Here is a 24,076-nt window from a genome sequence, read left to right on the forward strand (position 1 = left end):
GCTTAGTAGCTTAATTGATATTGGCGAAATTTTTCATAGTTAGGATATTATTTATCACGTGAAAATGAACGCTTTGGGATTTTTAAAAACCGAAAAAAACGAAGATAACACGACGTCGCGGGCTAGGACATAATATTTAACACTAAAGAGGAACGAAAAGGTATTTCAGGTAAGATAAAAATAGTCTTTAGAGTCATCAAGTTTTCATCAAATTAGTGGCAATACTTTTTTTAAAATAATATTTAATAAGTTAAGAATTAGTAATTCTTACTGATCAAGGTTACGAATTAAAACAAACTGTTCATATTTTTAGATTTATTTAAATTTAACATCGAGTATTAAATATGCATAAACATTTAAGTTTATTTATATAATCATTTTAGGACTCGAATACTTTAAGAGTCAAATATCTATAACAAAAATAAAAAAAATAATTCATTTTTAAAAGTGTGCCTGTCCTCAAAACATTCCAATATAAACCTTACTTTAAAAAACCATGATTATAACTGGCAAGGCATAAATTATTTACGCATTGTATTATTACATTAGCAATTATTAATTACCATATAAATATAATCTCAAAATATAACGAGTAGTTACAAAATATACCTGATATGCAAGTAACACACTGAATTTCAGATGTTTTTTAATGTCAACCTTACAAAACTTTTAATAATAGATTGTTCTGTACTGAAAATAAATTGTATTTAAAAGAGAACCAACATTTACATTTATTACTAACAATAAATATTTCATTACAATTATAACTGGTCATAAATCTACAGTTTAAATAACTAACATTGCTAACTTTGCTAAGGTTAAAATAATACTATATCTTTGTATCTTTACAAATATAAAAGTTTATGTAGCAGCTTTCATAACATGCAAATGTACTTCCAGTCAAAGCGAGAACCAAAGACTGCAATGTAGTACAGATTTCACATTTATTTGACTAGATTTTAATTAAATAACATGTTCGGAGTCAAGCTCTCCTTGTTCGACTGTCATGTACATGCCCTCTTCCTCGTAAGTGGAATCGTGTTTGGCCAAAATACGGAGCAACGGGCGCAATTTCATCCACCATTGTTGCTTGGCTATTCTTTGGCTGAAAACAAAAAATGATTCTTATTGTAATAACTTTAAAAACGAAGTTTTCTACTACTAATAACAAAGCGATAGGTAATAGTCTAGTGGTTAGGACTTCGGCTACACTTTCGGGGGACTGGGTTCGAATCTACATCTAAGTTATGTGCATTGCTATTAAAATATCACATGCTTAAACGGTGAAGGAAAACATCGTGAGAAAACCTGCACGCCTGAGAGTTCTGCGTAATGTTCTCAAATGCGTGTAAAGCCCAACAATTTGCATTGCCTAATGCGTGGTGAAATACGGCTTAAACCCTTCTCATTGTGTGAGGCGCCCCATGCCCTCTAGTTGGTAAAAAGGGTTTGAGTTGAGTAAAAGTTGAGTAGCGTGCTTTTCATTGAAACTGTAAGAGTCAAATCAATGCCCTTGTCTATGAATACATTCGATAATCAACTACAGAATCAAATTAGCTTAAATCCTGAGCCGTAGGCAGAAGGAATACTTTGTCATCATCATTTGTATCGCATAACAGCTTAGAATATTTAACAAGAAATGGTAGTCTAATGCTTTTGAACAGGTCACACTACGGACATGTTGGTTATGGCGCCAACTCGAGCAGGAACTTATGTGGCTATGCAAAAATAGGCTTGTTTTAAGTTTCTATTTTAGCCCTTGGTACAACTATCAGCAATTTATTGCTTGGATTTAATGAATAAAATTGAAAAAAGAAAGAGAAACCGATTAGAAAACAACATTCACGCGTCTACTATAAGATGAACGGACAAAACAATATTTTTTTTGGGAAGTCATTTTTTGGAAACAAAAACAAGTTTTATTCTGATTCTGTGCAAGTATCATCCCTAATTAGAATGTAAATGAAGTTTAATAATAAAAACTCACGCAAAGTTCGTCTGGTTCTTTAACTCTTCTAGAGGTGTAAATTTATACTGTCGCTTCACGACGCCGAGAAGACAAGCTGAGTCGGCGCCACAAGCTGGTCCTTTGTGAATGGTATCCACAAGCCAATGCAGACACTTGGCGGCCATTTTGGTTCCCATGTTACGATCGAAAGGTGTTGGGGATCCACCTTGTTGCATGTGACCTATACAAAAAGTTGAAAATTATATCGCGTCAGAAATATTAATAAAAAAAAATAAAAAAAATTCAAGGCCGAATTTGAGGAAAAAGTTTTTTTAAGTAGAAAGAAGGAGGTTTCTATATTTATAGCTACTGCTTACATTTATTTATTTTAAAAACGCATATTAATCACCAAGATTCAAAACATTAGATCAAAAGAAAAGAGGTAAATTGGGTGCATTAAGTAGGAAACACCCTAAAGTGTGTAAACTTACTTACTTTCCTAATTAATTTTGGTTATTATAAATATATTTTATTATAAAAATACTTTATTTTTATAATAGCCAAGTTATCAGCTAAACACATTTATAATAGGCCCTAGGGTTACTTATAATCTTGTATAAACATTCTTATAATACGTAAGAAAGAGTTTTTTTGAAACTATTCTTCATATTTCAAGAGAAATCAAAAATGAGTACCTAATCTGTTCGCCTACTATACTGTAACTAATATTACATAGTATAAGTTACATAACTCCAGTATTATCTTATCATAAATTAATAGTGACAACTTTATTGGGTCTTGCGAGATCTATAATTAAGTTTATCCATTGTAACAATTTATTAGCAACTGTTTGTTTTCCAAATTAAAAATATTAGCGAAATCTTTTTTTTGCATTTGATAGTTTTTTCTTGCGAAAGGTTATCTAGTTTTACGCTACTCATAAAATGCGCAAACACAGACACAGCGTAAGAGGGCGATAGGGCAATAGGGATATAATTTAGTAGAATAACGGACAGTGTAATCAGATGTTGTAGAAGTGTGAACGAAGTAAAAACATAAAGATGTCTTACCCAGAACATTCATTCTAGCAGTAAAAAGCCCTTTGCCTTCTTCAGAGTAGAGGCGGTAAATGAAATCTGTGTTATAATTCTCGTTGGCTTTCTCATTGCGGAGGATTAGACCGCGCTGTATGCCACCTGTCATCTTGGAAGCTATATGGTACACGTCTTGTTGTAAATCCTTAATGGAGAATTTTTCCTCGTAAATGTATGCAGCGTCAGCACCGCCCGCCAGACCTGTACAAAACAAATAAGTATTAAAGTGAAAAATGTTTATAAAATTGAATATGACCCCCTTATTGACAGACTTTTTTGTTCCAATCGATCGTTAAAGATATGCCAAAATAGAAAAAAATGTCGTTCTGAGACATTCAAGAAGACATGTTGTGCGGACAGCACATAACGTGGGATTAGGTCAACAAGAAGATTTAAAAATGTTACCTGCTAAAGTGGCGAGATATCCGCAATAACCTCCCATGGTCTCCACGACGAATACACGACGTTTGGTACCCTGGCAAAGAAGACTTGCATCAGTACAAGTATAGAAAAGAGTTACTGACATAGCTCAACGAGTAGCCCATGCTAACTTGAGCTTCGCGACAGGGCTGGGCCCATAGCTCAAAAACCGATGGACGTTTGGGTCCTAAGGTGCAGGAATGGCGACCTCGCATAGGTAAACCCAACGTTGTTTGAGACCCAACGAGTTGGACAGACGACATCAAACGAGTCGCTGGAAACAAAAGGCCCAGGAATCTTGGAACTCTTTACAAAAGAACCTATGTCCAGCAGTGAACTTCAAACTGATGATGAAGTATAAAATTGACTAAACGATTGCGGAAGGAAAAACATAACATCATCAATAACAAGCAACCATGAGGTCACTGAAAAATTTACTTTATTTCGATTTTTTAAGGCATATAACGCCCTCTTATTACCCCTTTAAAACCTTTCGTTTAAACATATTATGGATACATCCTAATACCTAATAATATTCAGTTAAATGCCGGAATTGAACATATGCGAACAACTAAACGATAATTTATTAAGTTATTAAATAAAATTACCATGGCCATCTGTTTTTGTTTATTTACGTTACAAAAACACTTAACACTACTGTAATAACACATTATGTAAAATGGACAATGGACAATGGAAACAGCAAAGTACGCCTCAAATTACGAATAAACAAAGAACTTTGAACACGATTTATTATAATTGCAATAACAGCAACCTTTTAAGTAAAAAATATGTCGTTAATATGTTAGTATTGTTATATTGGTACGAAATAAAGATCGAAGAGAAATTTTAATACATAAAAACGCCTGGTTCGTTTAGTGGTTGACATGTTCAACTACGCGAAGTCCTGGGACGTCTGGGGTGGATTCCCGAGTCGGTCAATGTTTTTTTCTTTATTTATAATTGACGGATACCGTGAGTGGCAAACCATCGCATGTAAACAGAGCAAGATCTCACAGAGCATGCAAGGAGCACGTCCTTCAAGACGTCGCCCTGTGTCCATCAATTCGAGGCGTAGGTGTTAAGCCTCATGTGCCAATTACACCGGCAACGACACCCTTCAGGCCAGAACTCAGCATTGCAACAATACTGCGGGAAAATACTATCGCCATGCTTATTGAAAGCATGGCGATAGTATTTTCCCGCACCGGCTCTGTCACAAAAAGCTCTGCTACTACTATAAAATATTTTAGTAGTAGTAGTAGAGAATTATTAGATATTGATTATTAGATGGCCGATTGGCTCAGTTTGCAGCAACCCTGCTTTCTGAGCCCAAGGCCGTGAGTTCCCACTACTTGAAAATGTTTGTGTGATGAACATGAACGTTTTTCAGTGTCTGGGTGTTTATATGTATATTCTAAGTATTTATGTATATCTATCTATCTATATATATAAAAGAGAAAGTGTGTGGCTATGTTCTATGTTATAGGCTCCGAAACGACTGGACCGATTTCAATGAAACTTTCAGGGAATCTACGGATTGACCTGGCGAGTAATCCTGTAAAGTTTAGTGACGATCGGAGCACTCCTATTTCTGAACTGTCAAATACAGCTTTTATTAAAAATTTAATGATGTAAGTTTATTGTTTAAATAAAATAAAGCAAAATCTAGCCCGGCGAAGCGGGCTGGGTACGCTAGTAATTCATAAAAATATTCATAAGGCATCTTAGTACCCATAACACAAGGTACGCTTACTTTGGGGCTAGATGGCGATGTGTGTATTGTCGTAGTATATTTATTTATTTATTAATTTATTGGGTTATATTAGTACAAGTCCTAGTAGCAGCTCGGTAAACGTAACAGCGGAAGTTGGCGACGTGAAGAGATGGGTCAGGTTATTGTTTAGAATAGCGGATGAAACTGTATATGGGAAACTCATCAGAAGTTGAACGCAGGCGAAAGCTGGGCCACACTTAAGATAATGTCAATGTGCTTACCTGAGCAGACTGTCGGATGCGGTCACAAATTTCAGTGATCTCATTAAGTGCGGTATCGGCACCCAAAGAGAAGTCAGTGCCGGGCACGTTGTTGCTGATCGTGGCGGGAACTACCACCAATGGCAGACAAAACTCAGGGTATTGAGAGCGGGACTCGTATATCTCCAATCCGGCTTGATATGCCTAAAATAGACCATAACTATACTATATACTTCTATTTTGTACCAAACTAGAATGCAACCTTTCCTTATTTCTTCAGTAGGAGTAGACAAACCCTCGTGGTTAGAATTAGATAGTTAGCCCAGCATTAGAACTGAAGTTTAACAAAACCTCATCAATTATACACTACTTACTAACCTGCATATCACACAGAATTGCATCAAAATTGCTGGCTGCAACTATTTCAAGAAATTTCCGCAAGGTTCTATGAAATACTCCCTAGTTACTCCCTTATTACACATGGTATTGCATCGGAATTGCTGAAGGCGACTATTTTAAAAAACTCTTACAAGGTCTTGTGAAATACTTACTCCCTGGTATTACATATAATATAGTAACAGGATTGCAGACTTCAACTATTTCAAGAAATTCGCGCAAGGTTGTATGAAATACTTACTCCCTAGTATTACACATGGTATTGCATCAGAATTTCTGACTACAACTATTTTAAGCAAATCCACGAGATCTTGTGAAATACTTACTCCCCGGTATTACATACAGTATTGCATCAGAATTGCTATCTTCAACAATTCTAAAGAATTCCCACAACGTCTTGAGAAATAATATGACTAACATCCAGTTCCTTCTAATCAATGCATTAAAGAAAAATTTAGTTCAATCAATTTTGCTTATTTGCAAAGTATTTTCCACACCTCAAATCCACCAATGATGAGTAATCCTTGGATGTTAAACTCCTTGATACGGGCGGCTATCGCGCTTTTCTTGTCACCCGGTAGGGTACGCTTTGTTCCTAAGAACGCACCGCCTTGAGCAACCCATCCAGTGACATCAGACCTTTAAATAATAGGACGATTCATTTCATTTCTTTGTAAATATATTAATGAAGTTATTGCCAAAGGGCATTAATATATTTACTAGAAAGTTTATTTATTAGAAAGTTTGTTTAAATAAATCTGAATACTCTTTTTGCAATAGATGTTGATAAGGCTATTCATAAAGTTAGTAAGTAAAGCCATTCATAAAGATAACCGTATTGCGTCTATACTAGTTTGCTAAAATCGCTATTAATAATAGTATAATTCCGAAAACACCCCATCCTTTGTTTGTTCGTTTGTCCTTACTTCGAGCCTTAAGTAAGCAACCAATCGTCATGATTATTGGCATATAGTTTATTGAAAGGACCATGAGTAAAATACGCTAATTTTGGCCCTAGAAAAACATCAAACTCCCAAGGGTGGTTTATAAGGAACATTTGGTATTTTTACACTAAATGCCATCCTTCCTTCATGTCCTAGCGAAACGAACAAACTTATTCACTGCAGGTAACACCGCGGGGCGCAACTAATCATCATCATCATAATCACCAACCATTACCGGCCTACTACGAAGCACGGGTATCCTTTCGGAATGAGAAGGGTTTAGTGAATCACCACGCTGACCAAGTAAGGATTAGTGGACTTTGGTCTTTCAGAACAATGTTTTAACAAAACGATGTTTTTTACTTCACCGTTAAAGCAAAGTAATATTTATTATTATTATTATAAATACTCTTTATTGGTATACCAAAACATTAACATATACAAAATATAATAAAAGCAGAAACATATACAAAGAAGTAGAACACAAAAGGCGGCGGCTTAATAGCGATCACTTCCAGGCAACCTTTGAATTAGAAAAAAAAATAAAAATATATTTAGTTGGTAAAACGTGCATAACTTTAGATGTAGCAAGTATAGTTAGAGCTGCGTGTCGAGGATCGAACTCAGATCTGCCGAAAGTGAAGTCGAAGTCCAAACCAGTAGCTTATAATATAAAATATTAACAAAAACTGCACTTACCACTCCATCTTAACAATGTTGCCACTGATGAAGCCCTCCACACCGTCGTGTATGCCGAGAATGGTGTCGCCTCTGTAGATACAGTTCCTCACGAAGGAGCGAACGGCTGCGTTCATACCGCACGCGGGCGCACCTACGTGCATCACCGCTAACGTTAACCCTTCCTGCATAGTGAAAACAGCTTCATATCCTAACTAATATTATAAATGCGTAATTGTGTTTGCTTGTTTGTTTGGTCTTCCTTCACGCCCTAACTAAGCTACCAGTCAACTTAATGTTTAGCATAGTTTGAGTTGATAAAACGATGTGTAACATGGGCAAAATTGTATTCCAGGAAAATAAAGGGTTTCCACGAAATTCGAAAATAGAACTCGGGCAACAGCTAGTACAACACACGGGCAACAGTAGTAGTACAACCAATTAGTTATATTTTGATGTGATAAATATATAGGTGCGTTTTGGCAATATCATTATGACTTCATAAGAGAGCGTCGTGCCGTCACAGCAAACGACATGACGCTCTCTGATGCAGTCATGCCACGATCTCAACTCCCATGAGTGTGAGTGCGGCTATTTATAATCAATAGCCCATAATAGTCCACTGCTGGACAAATGGAGGGTTTGCCCATAACCACCGCGTTGGGCAGACGAGACGTTGGAGATAGTAGTTGTAGGTAAGAGGACGCTATAGACGAGCTTAGATAACCGTAAAATATAAAAAATTAAAGATAAACTGTAAGCTAAATAAAATTCTTTTATTTTACGACAACTTTATTCTGATCCGCTGTCACCGTACGGCATTAATTATTAACACGTTATATTGGACAAAACGTGTCCAACGAGGAAATTGATGCGTGGGTTAGGAAATAGGGAATTACAGCACTTTATCTATGATAAACCCGATGATTATATTAAATGTATCAACAAATCATAGTTTGTATATTCATTGATAATGTATTGAAAATAGAATAATGGACTTAAGTAGACTGTATGGAGGGTAGAGGTAAGGAGAGTCATCTGTGTATATGAAAAAGTGTCGTCAAAATATATTAAATTAGGATGGCGCCACATTTGCATCAGGGTAACTCTTAAAAAAAGCGCCAAATATAAATATTGTTAGAGTAGGCTTGAAAAATAAACAAGGAAGTATGGAGATACAAGGAAGTAAGGTTATATTTACCACAATATTTTGTACAACGTAAGTTGTTGAAATTCTCAATAATTAACTACTTTAGTCGATAATGACATTAAATTTTTTAACTCGGCATACTTCAATTCATCTACGATTGCTACATTCATACCATACCCTGTGCATCCACCAGCGCCATTGTGGAGGATTTTTGAACTGTTATTTAGCGCATAGACTGGACACTTTTTCAACTTTTCTCCCATATAAGATGACTCTCCTTACCTCTACCCTCCATAGTAGACTGTCAAAGAAAAGTATAGGATCTATGGCGGGAGACGCGAGTTTGACAAGATCGATTGGCGGGAAAGAAAAGTTAGCACGGATTTAGATTAATGAATTGAGAAAAGGAGATTAAGTAAAGTATTTTGGATAGAACGTTACAAATTGGGAATAGATGATTTATAATGGAAACGATATACTTAACGAAATGTTGTTGTGGCGGAACATGAGTCGTATATACTGGTGATGGTGTTGAGATAAGTTGTTAAAAGTTGTTGGTACTATGGCTGTACCTGATGTTGCATCAGATAAGTATATCTCATCCTTTGGATTATTTAGATATCATATATGGAGCCCTAGCATTATTTTACACAGACAGTTTATGTAGTAGAGGTTGCTTTATACAAACAACTTGTTCCAAAAGTCCTGAGGTTACAAGTGATCATAGTAGTTATGTTTGACCTGTCTTTATATGTCTTGTATCAAAGGGCCTAGCGTTATAACATGTGACAATGTTGTAATTGTGTTTATAAATCCTGTTTTAATTTTTTGAATAAAAGAGCAACGGTAGTTTCCTGCCAGTGGTTTTCTCTGCCGAAGACAGCATTCTGAGTAGAGTCATTTGAAGGTAACAAGTAATATGAATTATAGAGAAGCTTATTATACAGTATTAGAGTCGGCCCAGTTGTTTTATTTCACTCCTTGGGAAGTCAGGTTTATAGAGTACAGACCTACAACACTGCTCTAATGCAGGTTGGTGGGCTTTAATGATATATTTTATAAAATGAATACTTTAATAGGAAGGAAGAATAATAGTCATGAGAATAAATGATTACTGCTAAGAAACTAGGTATTTAGCTTCAATAATACTGTTAATTAATGAAAGATCTAAGTGCCATCCTGAACATTGTGGGTATTGAAGTGAATATCTGAATATCTGGTCTTCCATCTTTCTATATTTTATTAACACGTGCATTACGAACTTTACAGTGATATAAACTTACGGAATTTACGGTGATAACTAATTTTGAACCTGAGAATATTTTTCATTCATTATAATGCATTTTAAAGTTAATTATTTTGAAATCGACTAATGTACAGGCCTAGTGCAAATAAATGACTAAAACCGGTGGGAACAATATCGGTTTAAAGAAAGAGAATCTATTGAACCGACGACTGCCGACGTTCTGCGTAGGGCCTTAGAAATACTAAAATAATGAAAATAATTAATATTACTAAATCAACTATAAATTTATGTTGGATCAAATAGATTATTATCATGAATCGTTTATTATGTATTTATTTATTTTAATTCAATTAGTACGGTTAACACCAATTACACTAATTAAATACATAGTATCTTTTATCATAAGTTAATGATTGTAGAAATCCAAAATCTCCATATCAAATAAAGCTAGCCTAAACACCTTCCTTATCGATCGGATAGGATAGCAAGAATTTGAATTAGATTGAATATTTTAATTCATTACAGGCAATGCTTAAAAAGTGTTGGAAGACGATGACGTCATCAGATTGGACAAGTTCTGCGTGCGTGTGTGTTACATGAACCATTTTTGTGTGACTGAATACATAATGCCTTAATAAGTACTCGTATTAAAAAAATTAACTTACCACAGGTTTGCCCGACTCATCAAAGGCTTCCTTGGGGGGCTTCAGACGAGTTAACATCTTATAAGTCTCCAAGTTGCGTGCAAAGCTGCGACCACGTAGCTGTACGGCTAGATCCCAGTTTTTATCAGCCATAGCCTGAATAAAAGAGCATAGATTATACGGAGAAGTATTCAAGCCTTGTCAAGGCATGACAGCTAGGTTAGGTATATTTTTACTAGGCCCGATTTCACCGATGCAACACTTGAACTTTAACTGGGTTTAGGCCCTAAAATTTGGGATACAGCGAAACTTAGCGGTATCGGCGTAAAAATAGAGCAAAAGATTAGCGTGAATTTTCTTACAGAGATGGTTTGCGGACCGGAGAGCAACTTAAAATATCATCAAAAAATATAATTAATTATAAAAAATAATTTAGGAATTATTTTTTATAATTAATTATATTTTGGAAGACATAAAGCGCAAATCTGTTATAATCTCTTCATGCGAAATTAGCTGAACGGAATTTGATGAAATACCAGAAATACTACTAATGTTATAATTGCGAAAGGGTTTCGTAATGTGCTATGCCGTTTTTCTTTTAACATAATATTTTTTGGCATTTATAACATTAACTATAGGGAGGTAAGAATTTGTAGGGTGAACTGCAAGTCCTTGGCAGTGCTACTCTACGATATTTTTATATTACAGATAAAGCAATGCTCATGAATGTTTTAAAACTTGCTAAGTATAAATATATTATATCGAATACACTTGTGCAATTGTGCACAATTATTAATTTGTAAAGAACTTTGTTGCGGCGCGCAGTTGGCACTTAGAACAAAATTTTAAAGCAGATCATAAAAATAAATCTATACTGCGAAATATATAACAAAAATAGCAAATGTAATGTTACAAATCGCGCTGCCACACAATTTAAACACAAATATGTGTTTTTCACATATTTTTAAAAAATAACACAAATTTTTCTGGAATAACTTTCCTGAAAAATGAATTTCATTCAAACAATCTTGTAGAACAACTACAATCATTAAAATAATAATAGGAAAATAGCTCACTTGTGCAACAGCTTTAGTGCGACGCACGCATTCCATTAGAGGCAGCCGTACAGCTTGATTTCCATCAAGGGTCACCACACATGATTCAGTTTCTGGGGTCGCCTCCATAAGAGCCATTACAGCTTCGGCACCCATGCGACAACCCTGCATAATCATTACTACATATTATTACTTGGTATCAATATAACTAGCTGACCCGTGCAACTTCGTTGCACCAAATCGGTTATTACCGGAAAACTAAAAATGTATCCTAGCTAGATAGATTTTTCGCCCCCGAAACCCCCTGTACACTAAATTTCATGAAAATCGTTGGAGCCGATTCCGAGATTCCAATTATATATATATACAAGAATTGCTCGTTTAAAGATATAAGATAACAACAGTTTTTTTGGCATATTTTCTGGAAGGACAAAGATGTAACGACGAGTACCTCAACTCTTTAAGATCGCATAGGATATCTTTTTTGTAGACAATTAAATCAATATGGGTTTATCTCGTTGCTTATGTTTTCGTCTCCGGTGACAAATTACACGGCTCATTGATTTCGAAACAAGTTAAAACCTTTAACTTTTATGTTTAAAAAAAACAATAGGTAGACGCGAGTAACCCTGGATTCCGTTTTATCATCGGATGTTTACTCAGCGAGTGCTTACAAAATAAATGTTAGTACCTTATGTTTTAAGAATTATGGTGAAGATACGCATTTTGGCGCGGTAGACAAGTCGCCTGGAACGTATACCTAATCGGTCTGAAAATCTGCCGTCTTGCTTTCTACGCTACACCACTGTTCTCAATTAGTGAATGGTGTGAATTATTTTTTTTACTTCGATATTTTCGACTTATTGCTGATTCAATTAGCAGATGAAGAATAGAAATTCTCCTAAACGGCCAAATAGTAAAGTTTTTCCAACTTGAATGGATTCTTATTTTGTTATATATTCTTAAAAAATAAGTTATAAGTGACGCACGATAAGCTGATTTCGACAAGTTGAATCATTGTTTAGTAGTCGGTCAAAGACCTGTTTCCGGTGACAAAACGATATAATAAATGCGAAGCTGACCTCGGACACATGCCACATTCTGAATGGAGCAGTAAGTGGTCTACGTGACTTGTACAGTGTAGACACTGTGGGAAAGTGTACGAGAAGTCCTATCTCACGTGCAAACTACATACATAATAAATAACCTACAGTGCAATAGGTACAGACTGCTAGTAATTTGGGACAGTAAGGGCATCTATAAATTAGTGCAGGAAAACCTTGAATAAATGAATGAATATACTTTTATTGCACACCACAAAAAGTACATAGAACAAAAAGAAAAGTATAACAAAACAACGTATACAATTTGGCGGCCTTATGGCGAAGATAAAAAAAAAATAAAACCTTTAGTAAAAAATATTATAAATAAGTAACTAGCGAACCGCCCCGCCTTCGGACGGTTGCTGATGATGATGATGATGATGATTGGACTTTTATTTAGGAGCTCGGAAAGTTTGCCAGTATTGAGCCACATGATTTTTATCACAACTAAATGACATCTTGAAGAAATAACCTATTAAATAATAATAAAAAAAATAGTTGAAAAAGAAATGTGCGAACATTTACGTACCAAAATTCTGTCGAAAGCAGAGGGAGATCCCCCTCGTTGTACGTGACCAAGGACGGTGATGCGCGTATCCTGCTGGAGGTTATCTACAACAACCTTCTTGACTAGCTCCGCAGTGATTGGTTTACCCTCGCGATCGATAGCTCCTTCGGCCACGATGATGATGTTTAAACGTTGACCCGACTTACGTTCCTGCAGATGATTTGAAAATTATTACCTATCACAAGCATCCCAGTGTATAAAGAAGCTAAAAGATACCAACTAAACGAAGTAAACTATAAAGAGATTCAACTTGGTTTTAATCTCAGAGAACTAGGTTCCTCACGATTCATCCGCGTACACCTTTTTCACTTTCTAAGCCTTTTCCTGTACAAAGTTTACTTCCCTGTTTGAATCGGATTTTGTGGGAGTCTTAATACTTTTTCTTAAAAAAAAGGTAAATCTCTAAAAATCTGCCATTGAAAACCTTAATCGGGCCAAACATTTCGAAGATTAGCCGCAACAAATAGACAGTGAAAATGGCAAAAATTGTTTTTTTGTTAGTTGTCAGTCCTACCCTACCTACCTTCACAAGTAGTAAATAATGTTATTTTGACATTATAAACAGACATTTCAATATTATTTATTTGACACTTGTGTAGATTTTAAAAAATCAGGCCTAGCTATGGGTTAAGAGTTGCACGATATAAAGGGCAACTTAATAGCACACAATTGCAACTAATAAACTAATGTAAATTTCATGCAGGTTAATAATTGACGACGAACTGTTAGACATGCATGGGGTTAAATGAGGGGTTAAAGATACTTGACACATAGTTTATGGTAACATATATTTTTCGAGATGAATAACGACATAAAAATATAGTAGAAGTAGCAAATACGATAAGGATAGGTAAAGGAATGTGTTAGTCACAATAGCTACATATAACACACAAGAAGTAAATAAATTAGTGGGTAAACATTAATTTAATATTTGATTAAGCTTTTAACAAGCTCATAAAAATATTAACTGCTAACATTAATACGTTATATTACGAAATGTTCAATGAACCATCAGCTACAAATAGCTATTTAGAGAACCAACTATTTTATTATACATTGTGTGTAACATGTGATCAGTGCCACTCAATTAAGTCGGCATACCTGTTGTAAACGTTTGCAAAGTTTTTCGACCCACTTATTGGGAACAGGGTCTTCGGGAATGAATACTTGATCAGCTTCGCTCGCCAGAGCGGCCACTAATGCCAGATAACTGCAACAAGCAGCACCCAAGCATAATGGACCATGCATATGATACCAATTTTGTAAAAAAATAAAACTATGACTACTTTGAGAATTGTATCTGTTTTAGAAGTAGTTTTTCCATAATTATCATAACAACTGACGGTTATATAGCATAAGGGTTTTGTAGTATGGCCGATTGATTCGGACCCAAAGAAAGTTCTGAGTCATGAGTTAGCTCATTACAAACAAGAATCAGCCGGTAGCGACTGGCACCGACAGTTGCACTGACTCCACAAACTTGTAACTAAAGAACCAGGAAGAGTCCAAAACAATCAAACGGATTAGCCGCTAGTTGTTACAATTAACAATGATAAATTTAACATGGTGACAAATGGGTTTATTTAACTTAATGTTTTAAATGGATCCATTTGATTAAGTCCTACAATGAAAAACAATAAGTTGCCAATTCAATAAAGAAACATGATAATAACATTTTATGCCAATCAGTTAAATGAAAATGGAAAGTTCACAGTGATCCTGCTCCCACATGAAAAAGAGTATTGAATTCTTGCCTCCTTTATTTTGTCACACAACTTTATATCCCAATTGAGAGGCGCTGGCTCTTCGCAAATAAAACTATATGTAGCATCCGTACAGAGTGCCGTGAATACTGCAAGAAAACTAAAGAGAGACTTTAATAATGTATGCAAATAAAGGAACTACAGGGAGAATAGAGGGGAGGAAAAGTCACACAGATAAGGGCAAGGTGCAAAATAGATAACAAACGCTTGCCTGTTCTAACTTATCACAAAGTTTATCTGGCCAGTCCACTGATGGTGGCGACTCAGGGATAAACACAAAATCTGCTTCGGATGACAAGGCTGTGACCGTGGCAAGATATCTATATCAACAAACTGTTAATTATTATAAAAATTAAGTTGAGTTTATATGATTAACTAAAGTTACATACAGAAAAGAAGAGGAATTGGCTTGTTTAACTTTACTTTTTGGAAATAAAATAGTAAAAAAAAACAGTGCTAACTCAGTTTTTCATAAACACCTAACTAAATATAATAAAAATTGTACAGCTATTATAATTCTTTCTTTATAATACTGGTGTTAGGTAAGATGGCACTACTTTTACGCCTTTCAGTTTTTTATTTTTATGGATTTACAATAGATTTAGAACTTTTAAATTTTGATAAATACGTATTCTATAACATATTTTATTTTCTTACCCGCAATGCCTGCCCATAACCTCCATGATAAACGTTCTTTGATGAGAATATGCAGTACTGACAATAGCATCAATAGCTTCTATAATGCGGTGTAAAGCTGAGTCTGTACCAATGGTCATGTCTGTACCACAGAAATCATTGTCGATTGAACCCACCTGTTGAATTCATTTTCGAAATACAGTAATTGTAAATATACTTAAAGTAGTTAGAACATATTGCACTATAGATAACAAAGTTTTGAGTTTTGTTTCAAGGTTCTGCCAAAAATAATATGTGGTAGGTTTTTCTGTTAAGAAATTCTCAGTAACATTCTGCCTTAGTTTTTATATACATAACACATGTTAATGCCAGTATTATCCTGAAACTCACATTGGAGAGATGTACAGGGTTTATGGCCTCGGCCCAGAAATGGGACATTAATCGCAAATAAAGCTATACGTAGCATCCGTACCGAGTGCAGTGATTACTGCAAGAAAACTTTAATTATGTATGATAAACATTCTCAGACTAATAATGACCCATTGCTGACAGAATGATGGCAAATTATAGAAGGTTATATGGTGATGTAGATCCTTACCATTCCAGCAATGTGCAAGAATTTGTACTTTTCTCTCTGGTCCTTTGTAATTTTATTATTATCTAACAATTCGTCAAGTAAGCTAGACCATTCTTGGCGGAAAAGATTGGCTCCAGTTAGTGAACCATCACCCCCAATGACTACCAAATTAGTGATACCTCGAGTCACTAAGTTATATGCAGCCTTAACCCGACCTTCTCGCTTGCTAAAACAAATGAAACCTTTTATTTTAAAACACTTCTTATTTTTTGTCATTATCATGATAATGAAATAAAAATTCAAAATGTCTGTCGATACTGTTGGGCAAAAACAGTAATTAAATAAATAAATGTACTAAAACAATACACACATTACAAATCGCTACCAGCCCAAAAGTAAGCATAGCTTATTTTCTGAGTACTAAGTAAGACAGTACCCAGACTCTGAGAAACAATCATGTCCAGATGTCCTCATACTCAAACAAACACAAACACTGAGTCTCACTGCAGTTCAAATGCAGTGCTGTATAAACAGTTAATATTAACTTATTGATTAAAGTAAAATAGAGAGTAACATAGAATTTCAGTATTATTAGCAAAATATTACCTATTTTCAATCACAGATTATTGTGTACTTTGTGATTAATATGACAATATTGTTTTAAGTTTACTTATTTCTATATCTATCTTAGAATAATATACATAATTTTGGGAGGCATACATACATTTGCCACATAGTCTACACCTATAGTCATATATGAGATTTTTTCACAAAAATTTTTTTAGTATACGTAATTTTTTTTTTCAATGAATAGTATAATATATTAATTCTAATACCTCCAAGAATATGTATAAAAAGTTTGATGAAAATCGGTTCAGTAGTTTTCGCGTGAAAGCGTAACAAACAAACTTACATTCACATTAATAATATTAGTAGGGATATGGCAAAATTGTTGTATTTAATTTATATAATATTGGTCTTTTAAATTTTTGTATCACATTTTACATGTTTCTCATATGGGCCTAATTGCCTCTAGCAAATAACAAAACAAATTTTTATTTTTATTTAATTTCAATAATACTTACATGAAATCCATACATCTAGCTGATCCTATGATTGTACCACCTTTATGAATGATTGAACTCACAGATGACCAGTTTGCCTCTTCAATATTATCTCCACCGTCAACCATACCCTGGTATCCTTCTCTGATAAAATAAACTTTACATCCCAAGTAGATACCCATTCGAACTACTGATCGTACAGCAGCATTCATACCCTGAGAATCGCCACCACTTGTGAACACCGCCAGGCCTTTGCCTTTATGAGAGCCTCGCTCTATAAACCTCTGAGAAGCTGATCCATCCATTTTTCTTGAAGTTGAAAACACCTAAACACCTAGATGCGACAAATAATAAATTAGTAAAGTACTGATGCAACCCTCTTCTTTTAATGAATATTAAGCACTTCGTATATTAATATATATGTAGATCTTAGATTTGTATCTCATTAAAGAGCCACAAATTGACAAATTTGCAAGAAATTACTTTAAATTATTTGAACGCCGGAGAAGGTGAACTTCATCAAGGTGACCTTTGCTTGACACTTGTTGACACTTGACAGTTTATAATTTTTTTTTCTGCTTGCATATCTGTGTTAACAGATCATACAATAATATGTAACCGTTCGTAACAGACAAACGTTATATAATCCAGTTGGCAAAGAGGACATAAATACTACGTTACTAGTTGGGGAAAAAAGCTACAAGTGCCAAAATATGCAAATACGTTTTGCAATAACTACCCTGCAAAACGTTGTGATTTTAATCTCTTTTGTCAGTGTTCTAAATAAGGGGTTCTATACTATAATAACGTTTAATTCAGATAAAACTCCATAGATCCAACAATAACAATTATCTTATTTATTATACTATAAATTAATATTGGCCAAACCTATAAATAATAAATAATTAGATATCTCCTAACTAAGGTAAGTACCCTCTTGAGCACTTGGTGTGTGAGTGTGTACCAACCCAGTGCTCCATAAAGGGTTTTTCCATTTGCTTAATATTTTCAAAATATTGTTGGAGCTTCCGAGCATTCTGCTTATCATTGATGCAGATCTTTTTCTTATGATTGCGTAGAAGTCATCAACGTGATTCTTCGCAAAATTTTTTGATGCACTGCAGAAGCGCGGCAGCCCCAACAATACTCGGAAGCCATTATTGTATTGTATACGTAGGTCGCTATAAACCCGCTGTGTATGTGACACCTACAAGCTGCACGTATAAAATGTTTTACAATATACTGTTAAAAGTGTAAGCTTCACTTCCCTTGTACACCGTGCGAACTTCAGGGCTATGATATTACATCTTTTCGCCAACGCCCTACGCTCCCTCGTAATGTCTTTCTTGTCATTCAAGTCCTCTGTTACTAAATTTCCCAGATACCTAACTCCATCACTCTATTAAGAAATATTCCATTAATAGTTACTGGAGGAACGACATCCACCGATCTACCTTTACTCTATAAAACTAGAAGCTCACTCTTTTTAACCCCACACTCAAGTTGATAAGCCTCTGAGTATGCGCCAGCCCATTTAACTCTATTTGTTTGTGAGCTATACCAAAACTCTAAGACAGCTCTAAGCTCTGATGGTACATCAATGTCATATAACTTTTCCCAAAGCTTCTCGTAGCATACATGGTCAAAAGCCTTGGAAAGGTCAAGAAAAGCTGCATATACATGGGTTTTACGGTCCGTGTAGTACTTTGCGGTCTGCTATAGCGCCAGAATAGCACTTTCCGTGGTTAAATTTCTTCTAAAACCAAATTGAGCATCATCCAATTTCAAATAAGCCTTGAGCTGGCGCTCAAGCAGACAATCAAACACTTTCCCCATTTGTCCGCGATATCGCCAGTTTTATTTTTAATTAAAAGGACTACTACACTCTCCATTAAGTCTATGCCGGGAGATAGGGGTGCCTATCTCCCGAAATGCCGGCCTGGATAAAGCAACGAAAGTAGCCGAAAAATATGTGCGCCTGCATGTACAAGATGCTCTACGTTCAGATTATCGTGCCCTGAAGATTTTCCTCTTGCTAAGCTCTTTTTAACATTCTCCACCTCCTTGGCACTAAACGATAGGGAAAGTCCGAAGCAGGTCTCCCCACTCCGATCTGCAGGTTTCTATCTAATGCTGAGCGTACCTTAAATAAATAAAAATATAGAAGCTATATTGCTTGCAAGTTGCATCCGCCTCTCCCTCCACACAGACAGGGATTTTAGAATTAAAATTATTTATATGCTTCCAAAATTCTTTAATTTTAGACTATGCAGTGATTATATTCTCTTGGAATCAGTCTGGGTCATAGACTAAAGATCTGACAGCAAAACAATGTATTTTCATATCTTTGATTTGTGTTTTGTTAAGTTTTGTAAAGGTTCGACATAAAATCACTTCATTAAAATAAGTACATATAAAAATTGTTTTTATAATGTAATAATTTCGTTACCTTCATTTGTAAAATTAATAATGTATGTTTCAGTGGTTTGCGCTGAGACGATCTCGATTAAATAGTCGTTGCCTCCCAGGTCAGCCAACAAAATGTCTGCTGAATCAGATATGGAGTATTCGGACAATGACGGAGATGACTACGATTACTACGGTGAACAAGACGACTGTGATATGGAGGCAGTCGATCGAAGCAAATCCGATCCTGAATATTTTGTGTTTTCTTGTCTAAGAGTTGAAGAAGTCGAGAAATTGCTTAACGAATCCATAGAACTGCTAAGTAATAGCCTTCAAATAACACCTTCTCTGGCTAAGGTAAAACCTTTTTCGTGCTAATCTTTCTGTTAAAAATCTTAATTGAAACACAAATTTAAGTTATCGATTTTTTTTAAGGTTATGCTTCATGCATATGAATGGAATGCTCAAGAGATTTTAAAAAAATATCAAGAAAATGCTAATGAAGTTTTAGTGTACAGTCGTGTGAAACCCAGCTTGCCTCTGGTACAGGGAAACTGTAGTCAATCAGTTTGTGCAGTTTGTGCAAGCACTCCTCCAATAAACAAATACAGTGCACTTGCATGTAAGCACTATTTTTGCGATGATTGTTGGGCTATGCATTTTGAAGTACAAATTATGCAAGGTTTGTATATCCCTATTTATTTATCTAATAAGAATGCCTGTGATATCTATTTCTGGTTTAATATATTTTCATAGACCCCAAGTTAGTTGCAGGATTTTCATCCCTTCTACAAATGAAAGGAATTTTGATTTAAAAAAAAAGAAAATATAGGTAACTTGTTTCTGGTATTGTTAGATTTATTTTTTAGTTTATTTTGAACTATATTTAAACATCACTTGAAAAGCATAACACCTTCAACTTCATGTAAACTCCCTAAGTTGGACTTCAGTTAAACGAGTTTGCAGTACTAGAAAATGCCTACAAGTTATAATTAAACCACTTTCTACATTTATTGCATAAAACTTAGTAAAATCAAACATAATTTGTATCATCTCATAACCCCCATTTTACAATTCTGGAACAAATAGTATGAAGCCTGTTTTAATATCTTCAGTATGTTTGTGATAGTCCTGTGGAAAATCTATTCAGCTCTTCTTAACAGATTGATAGATCATACAAGATAATAGATTGCTATTTGCAGATGACATTATTTTCCTTTTATTACTACTGTTTGTTATGTTATTATGATTCATTCGGTATAAGTAGCTGTAATCAAAAATTTATTTTGTGAAAGGTGTATCAAATACTATACAATGCATGGCCCAGGACTGTGAAGTGAGAGCTCCAGAAGATTTTGTACTATCTCATGTAGCTAAACCAGCAATAAGGGAACGGTATCAACAGTTTATGTTTAAGGACCATGTTAAATCACATCCACAACTTAGATTTTGCCCAGGACCTAACTGTCAGGTATGAATTCAGAATTTATTGTAAATTAACAAATTAAAATATTCCCAAAAAGATATATTTCCTAGAAGTTTAACGTCTTTTAAGGTGTTTGGCTCATATATTTTTTCAGTGGATTTATCAAGCTTGGGTACGTGTAGGTGCACGCAGAGTAGAATGTCGTGGCTGTGAACTTCTGACTTGTTTTTCATGTGGAGCTCCTCATCATGCTCCCACTGATTGTCCTACTATCCGTCGTTGGTTAACTAAATGTGCTGATGATTCAGAAACTGCTAATTACATAAGTGCTCATACAAAGGTATGTTGGGTAAAAACAGGACAAATGAACTTCACTTTTACTTTAATTGACAATGACTGTACACAAAGCTTATTGTAGTAAGCCAGTCATCATAGAACATTTTGTATTCAATTGAACATAATCTCAGGAGTTATTATCTAATTGATTTGGAAACTATTTTTAGCACAGCATATGCATTGCCACAGCTAATTTGCTTATATTTTATAAAATTTTATTCCTTGTACAGGACTGCCCAAAATGCCAGATATGCATTGAAAAGAATGGAGGCTGTAATCATATGCAATGTGGAGCTTGCAGACATGATTTTTGTTGGGTTTGCTTAGGTGATTGGAAAAATCATGGGTCTGAATATTATGAGTGCAGTCGCTATAAAGAAGATCCAAATTTAGGTAATGACAATCAACATGCACAGGTAATCATTTTATTATAAAACAAATGGTGTAATTATACTTGGTTGTTCTCCTACACTCTGGTAGAATACCTATAGGATTCTGGCATTACTAGTAGACACATTAATATAGTAATTTTAGGTTATATGTCATAATCATCTGAATGTATTGGATGTGTAAAACCAAGTACATACAACCAAGAATACAGGGTAATGTCCAAGTGTAATAATGCCATTTAAAAGTTTTCTACACAAGTGCAATATTTTAAATAAAAGCTGAATAGTTTGGTAATGTGTTTATTTATAGGCAAGAGAGGCTCTAAAAAAATATTTGCATTATTATGAGAGATGGGAAAATCATGCAAGGTCTTTAAAACTAGAAGAGCAAACACTGGCAAGTCTGAAGAGTCGTATTAATCAAAAGGTATGTTTAATATTTGATATCATCAACTTAGTCCCAATGTTAAAGGAAATAGTTGCAGCCTAGCTTGTAATAAGAAGAATGAAATACTCTTTGATAATGCTTTGTAAATTACAACAGGTCTAATCCTAAACTTGAAAGAATGTTGTTTAGCAAACAAGTAATAATTATTAATAATGGAACTTTAGGAAAAATTTAAGTAAACTTCATGGACTCTGATTGAAGTGGTGTCATTTCTGATTTTAACATTGTGACCTACTTGCTTTTCTACTTAGCCCATCTTTGCTCTGCTTTCAGTTATAGTTAGTTGACAGAAAACTAGTTTTTACAGAATTACGACTAAAAGAGCACAAGAAAGAATTTGAGTAGTATTTTCATCAAATTAAAAATAATTTAATGGAAGTTACTCAGCAATAAAATAAAACTTGAATATTTTCAGGTTATGGCTGGAGAAGGAACCTGGATAGATTGGCAATACCTGTGGGACTCAGCACGACTTCTAAAACGTTGTAGATATACCCTCCAATACACTTATCCATTTGCATATTACATGGAAAATGGTCCTAGGAAAGAACTCTTTGAATATCAACAGGTTACATACCCCAAAGTATTAAATAAACTAAATTAAAGAATTAAACTTACCAGTTTTAAAGTAATCCATAATATCTAATTTGCAAATTAAATAAGTAAAATTCACGTGTTTAAATGTAGTACTATGTTCTTCAACTGCTAACATTAATCATCGCTCTTATGATTACTGTCCAGTCTTAATATTTTTAGGTTTTCATAACAAACGTTTTTCAGTTTGGCCATTTATGTCTTGCGTTAAATCTCCGTTCCTCGTAAATTCTAGATTTTTATTGACACTGGTTCTTGCTATTTATTGTCTGTACTTTAATTTTATGTTAATTTCTTTTACTTTTTTTTCACTGTAAATACCTGTAAAAATTTATCAAAAAATTAATCAAAACAACACTTAGTGATAACTTTGTTTTCCCCATATGTGCATATGTGTTTACCTTCTTGACTGTTCATTAAACATATGGAGCAAATAGTTTCGTCACTTGAAAATAATTTATTGTGGGTACTATCAACCGCCAAGCAAAGCATTTTTTGTCTCGTATTAAAACTTTACACCTTAGTTTAATTTCTGTGTTTGTATATCTGCTTGTATTACAATAAATGAGTTGAGGCCACTTAGTAAATATCATTCTTGTGTAATTATGAGACATGTGCTCAAAACGAATATCAATATCTCGTGATCCTAATATTGTAGAGAAACGACGGTTAGTGAGAAAAATAGAAAATAACGTGCAGATTAATTTAGTGGTTCTATCTCAAGACAGCCAAAAAATGAGATACGATAGTTAGTCATACGAGCGACGAAAATTTGTGGTAAGCATATTTACAAATTTTCCCTGAGACCAGTCAATTTGTCTGATTTATGCACAACAGAATTGGCAACTATAATAATTACTTCTTAGTGTTTGCAGTGTTCCTATATTTTAATATTTAAAACTTTCAGGCGCAGTTAGAAGCTGAAATAGAAAACCTGTCCTGGAAAGTGGAGAGAGCAGAAACAACTGATAGAGGTGATTTAGAAAATCAGATGGACATAGCAGAAAAACGACGGACAACTTTGCTCAAAGACTTTTTAGAATTTAACACAAATAGCGCATCCAGCAGCAAAGTATAAAGAGACTAAATTATTATACGCTGTAATGAAACAATGCAATGAATGAGCACAGTTGTGTATAACATTTCAGTAAGCTAGATTTTTCTTTGCCAAAGTATATTTATTAACACTTTGCAATAAAATAGTTTAAAACGGC

The 24,076-nt window shown here is 34.6% G+C and overlaps 2 protein-coding genes across 5 annotated transcripts; one reads left to right on the forward strand and one right to left on the reverse strand.

Annotated features, from left to right (window-relative positions):
- Window positions 1–327: 327 nt before the first annotated feature.
- LOC120628173 (ATP-dependent 6-phosphofructokinase) lies at window positions 328–17,829 on the reverse strand. 4 transcript variants are annotated; one of them, XM_039896442.1, is made up of 15 exons: window positions 17,747–17,829; window positions 17,285–17,597; window positions 16,221–16,425; window positions 15,644–15,798; window positions 14,978–15,086; window positions 13,185–13,373; window positions 11,574–11,717; window positions 10,519–10,653; window positions 7,479–7,642; window positions 6,333–6,474; window positions 5,461–5,643; window positions 3,448–3,517; window positions 3,019–3,243; window positions 1,988–2,189; window positions 328–1,105 (listed from the first exon to the last, which is right to left on the reverse strand). In XM_039896442.1, the coding sequence occupies exons 2-15, from the start codon at window positions 17,566–17,568 to the stop codon at window positions 964–966; spliced, it is 2,349 nt and encodes a 782-aa protein (XP_039752376.1). In that variant the 5' UTR covers window positions 17,569–17,597; window positions 17,747–17,829; the 3' UTR covers window positions 328–963. The 4 variants fall into 4 exon arrangements, with proteins under 4 accessions (XP_039752376.1, XP_039752359.1, XP_039752366.1 ...); XM_039896425.1 differs by lacking the exon at window positions 14,978–15,086 and adding an exon at window positions 15,198–15,306; XM_039896416.1 differs by lacking the exon at window positions 14,978–15,086 and adding an exon at window positions 14,325–14,433 and having other exon boundaries at window positions 329–1,105.
- A 1,763-nt stretch (window positions 17,830–19,592) lies between these two features.
- LOC120628198 (potential E3 ubiquitin-protein ligase ariadne-2) lies at window positions 19,593–24,076 on the forward strand. The gene is made up of 9 exons (XM_039896453.1): window positions 19,593–19,670; window positions 19,746–20,026; window positions 20,105–20,351; window positions 20,965–21,140; window positions 21,250–21,435; window positions 21,662–21,847; window positions 22,131–22,247; window positions 22,684–22,836; window positions 23,770–24,076. Exons 2-9 carry the CDS (start codon window positions 19,805–19,807, stop codon window positions 23,938–23,940), a joined length of 1,458 nt encoding a protein of 485 aa, XP_039752387.1. The 5' UTR covers window positions 19,593–19,670; window positions 19,746–19,804; the 3' UTR covers window positions 23,941–24,076.

The sequence above is a fragment of the Pararge aegeria genome, chromosome 2, assembly GCF_905163445.1.
Source record: "Pararge aegeria chromosome 2, ilParAegt1.1, whole genome shotgun sequence".
NCBI lineage: Eukaryota > Metazoa > Arthropoda > Insecta > Lepidoptera > Nymphalidae > Pararge > Pararge aegeria.

What these genes read in the sequence shown, in the direction of transcription:
- LOC120628198 (XM_039896453.1), top strand. Translation starts at nt 19,805, where the DNA reads ATGTCTGCTGAATCAGATATGGAGTATTCGGACAATGACGGAGATGAC. An exon ending in TAACACCTTCTCTGGCTAAG is followed by an intron (nt 20,027 to 20,104) that starts GTAAAACCTTTT and finishes ATTTTTTTTAAG; the next exon opens with GTTATGCTTCATGCATATGA. An exon ending in ACATAAGTGCTCATACAAAG is followed by an intron (nt 21,436 to 21,661) that starts GTATGTTGGGTA and finishes TTCCTTGTACAG; the next exon opens with GACTGCCCAAAATGCCAGAT.
- LOC120628173 (XM_039896442.1), bottom strand. Translation starts at nt 17,568, where the DNA reads ATGGATGGATCAGCTTCTCAGAGGTTTATAGAGCGAGGCTCTCATAAA. An exon ending in CTGCTTTCGACAGAATTTTG is followed by an intron (nt 11,718 to 13,184) that starts GTACGTAAATGT and finishes ATGATTATGCAG; the next exon opens with GGTTGTCGCATGGGTGCCGA. An exon ending in TCATCATTGGTGGATTTGAG is followed by an intron (nt 5,644 to 6,332) that starts GTGTGGAAAATA and finishes GGTCTATTTTAG; the next exon opens with GCATATCAAGCCGGATTGGA.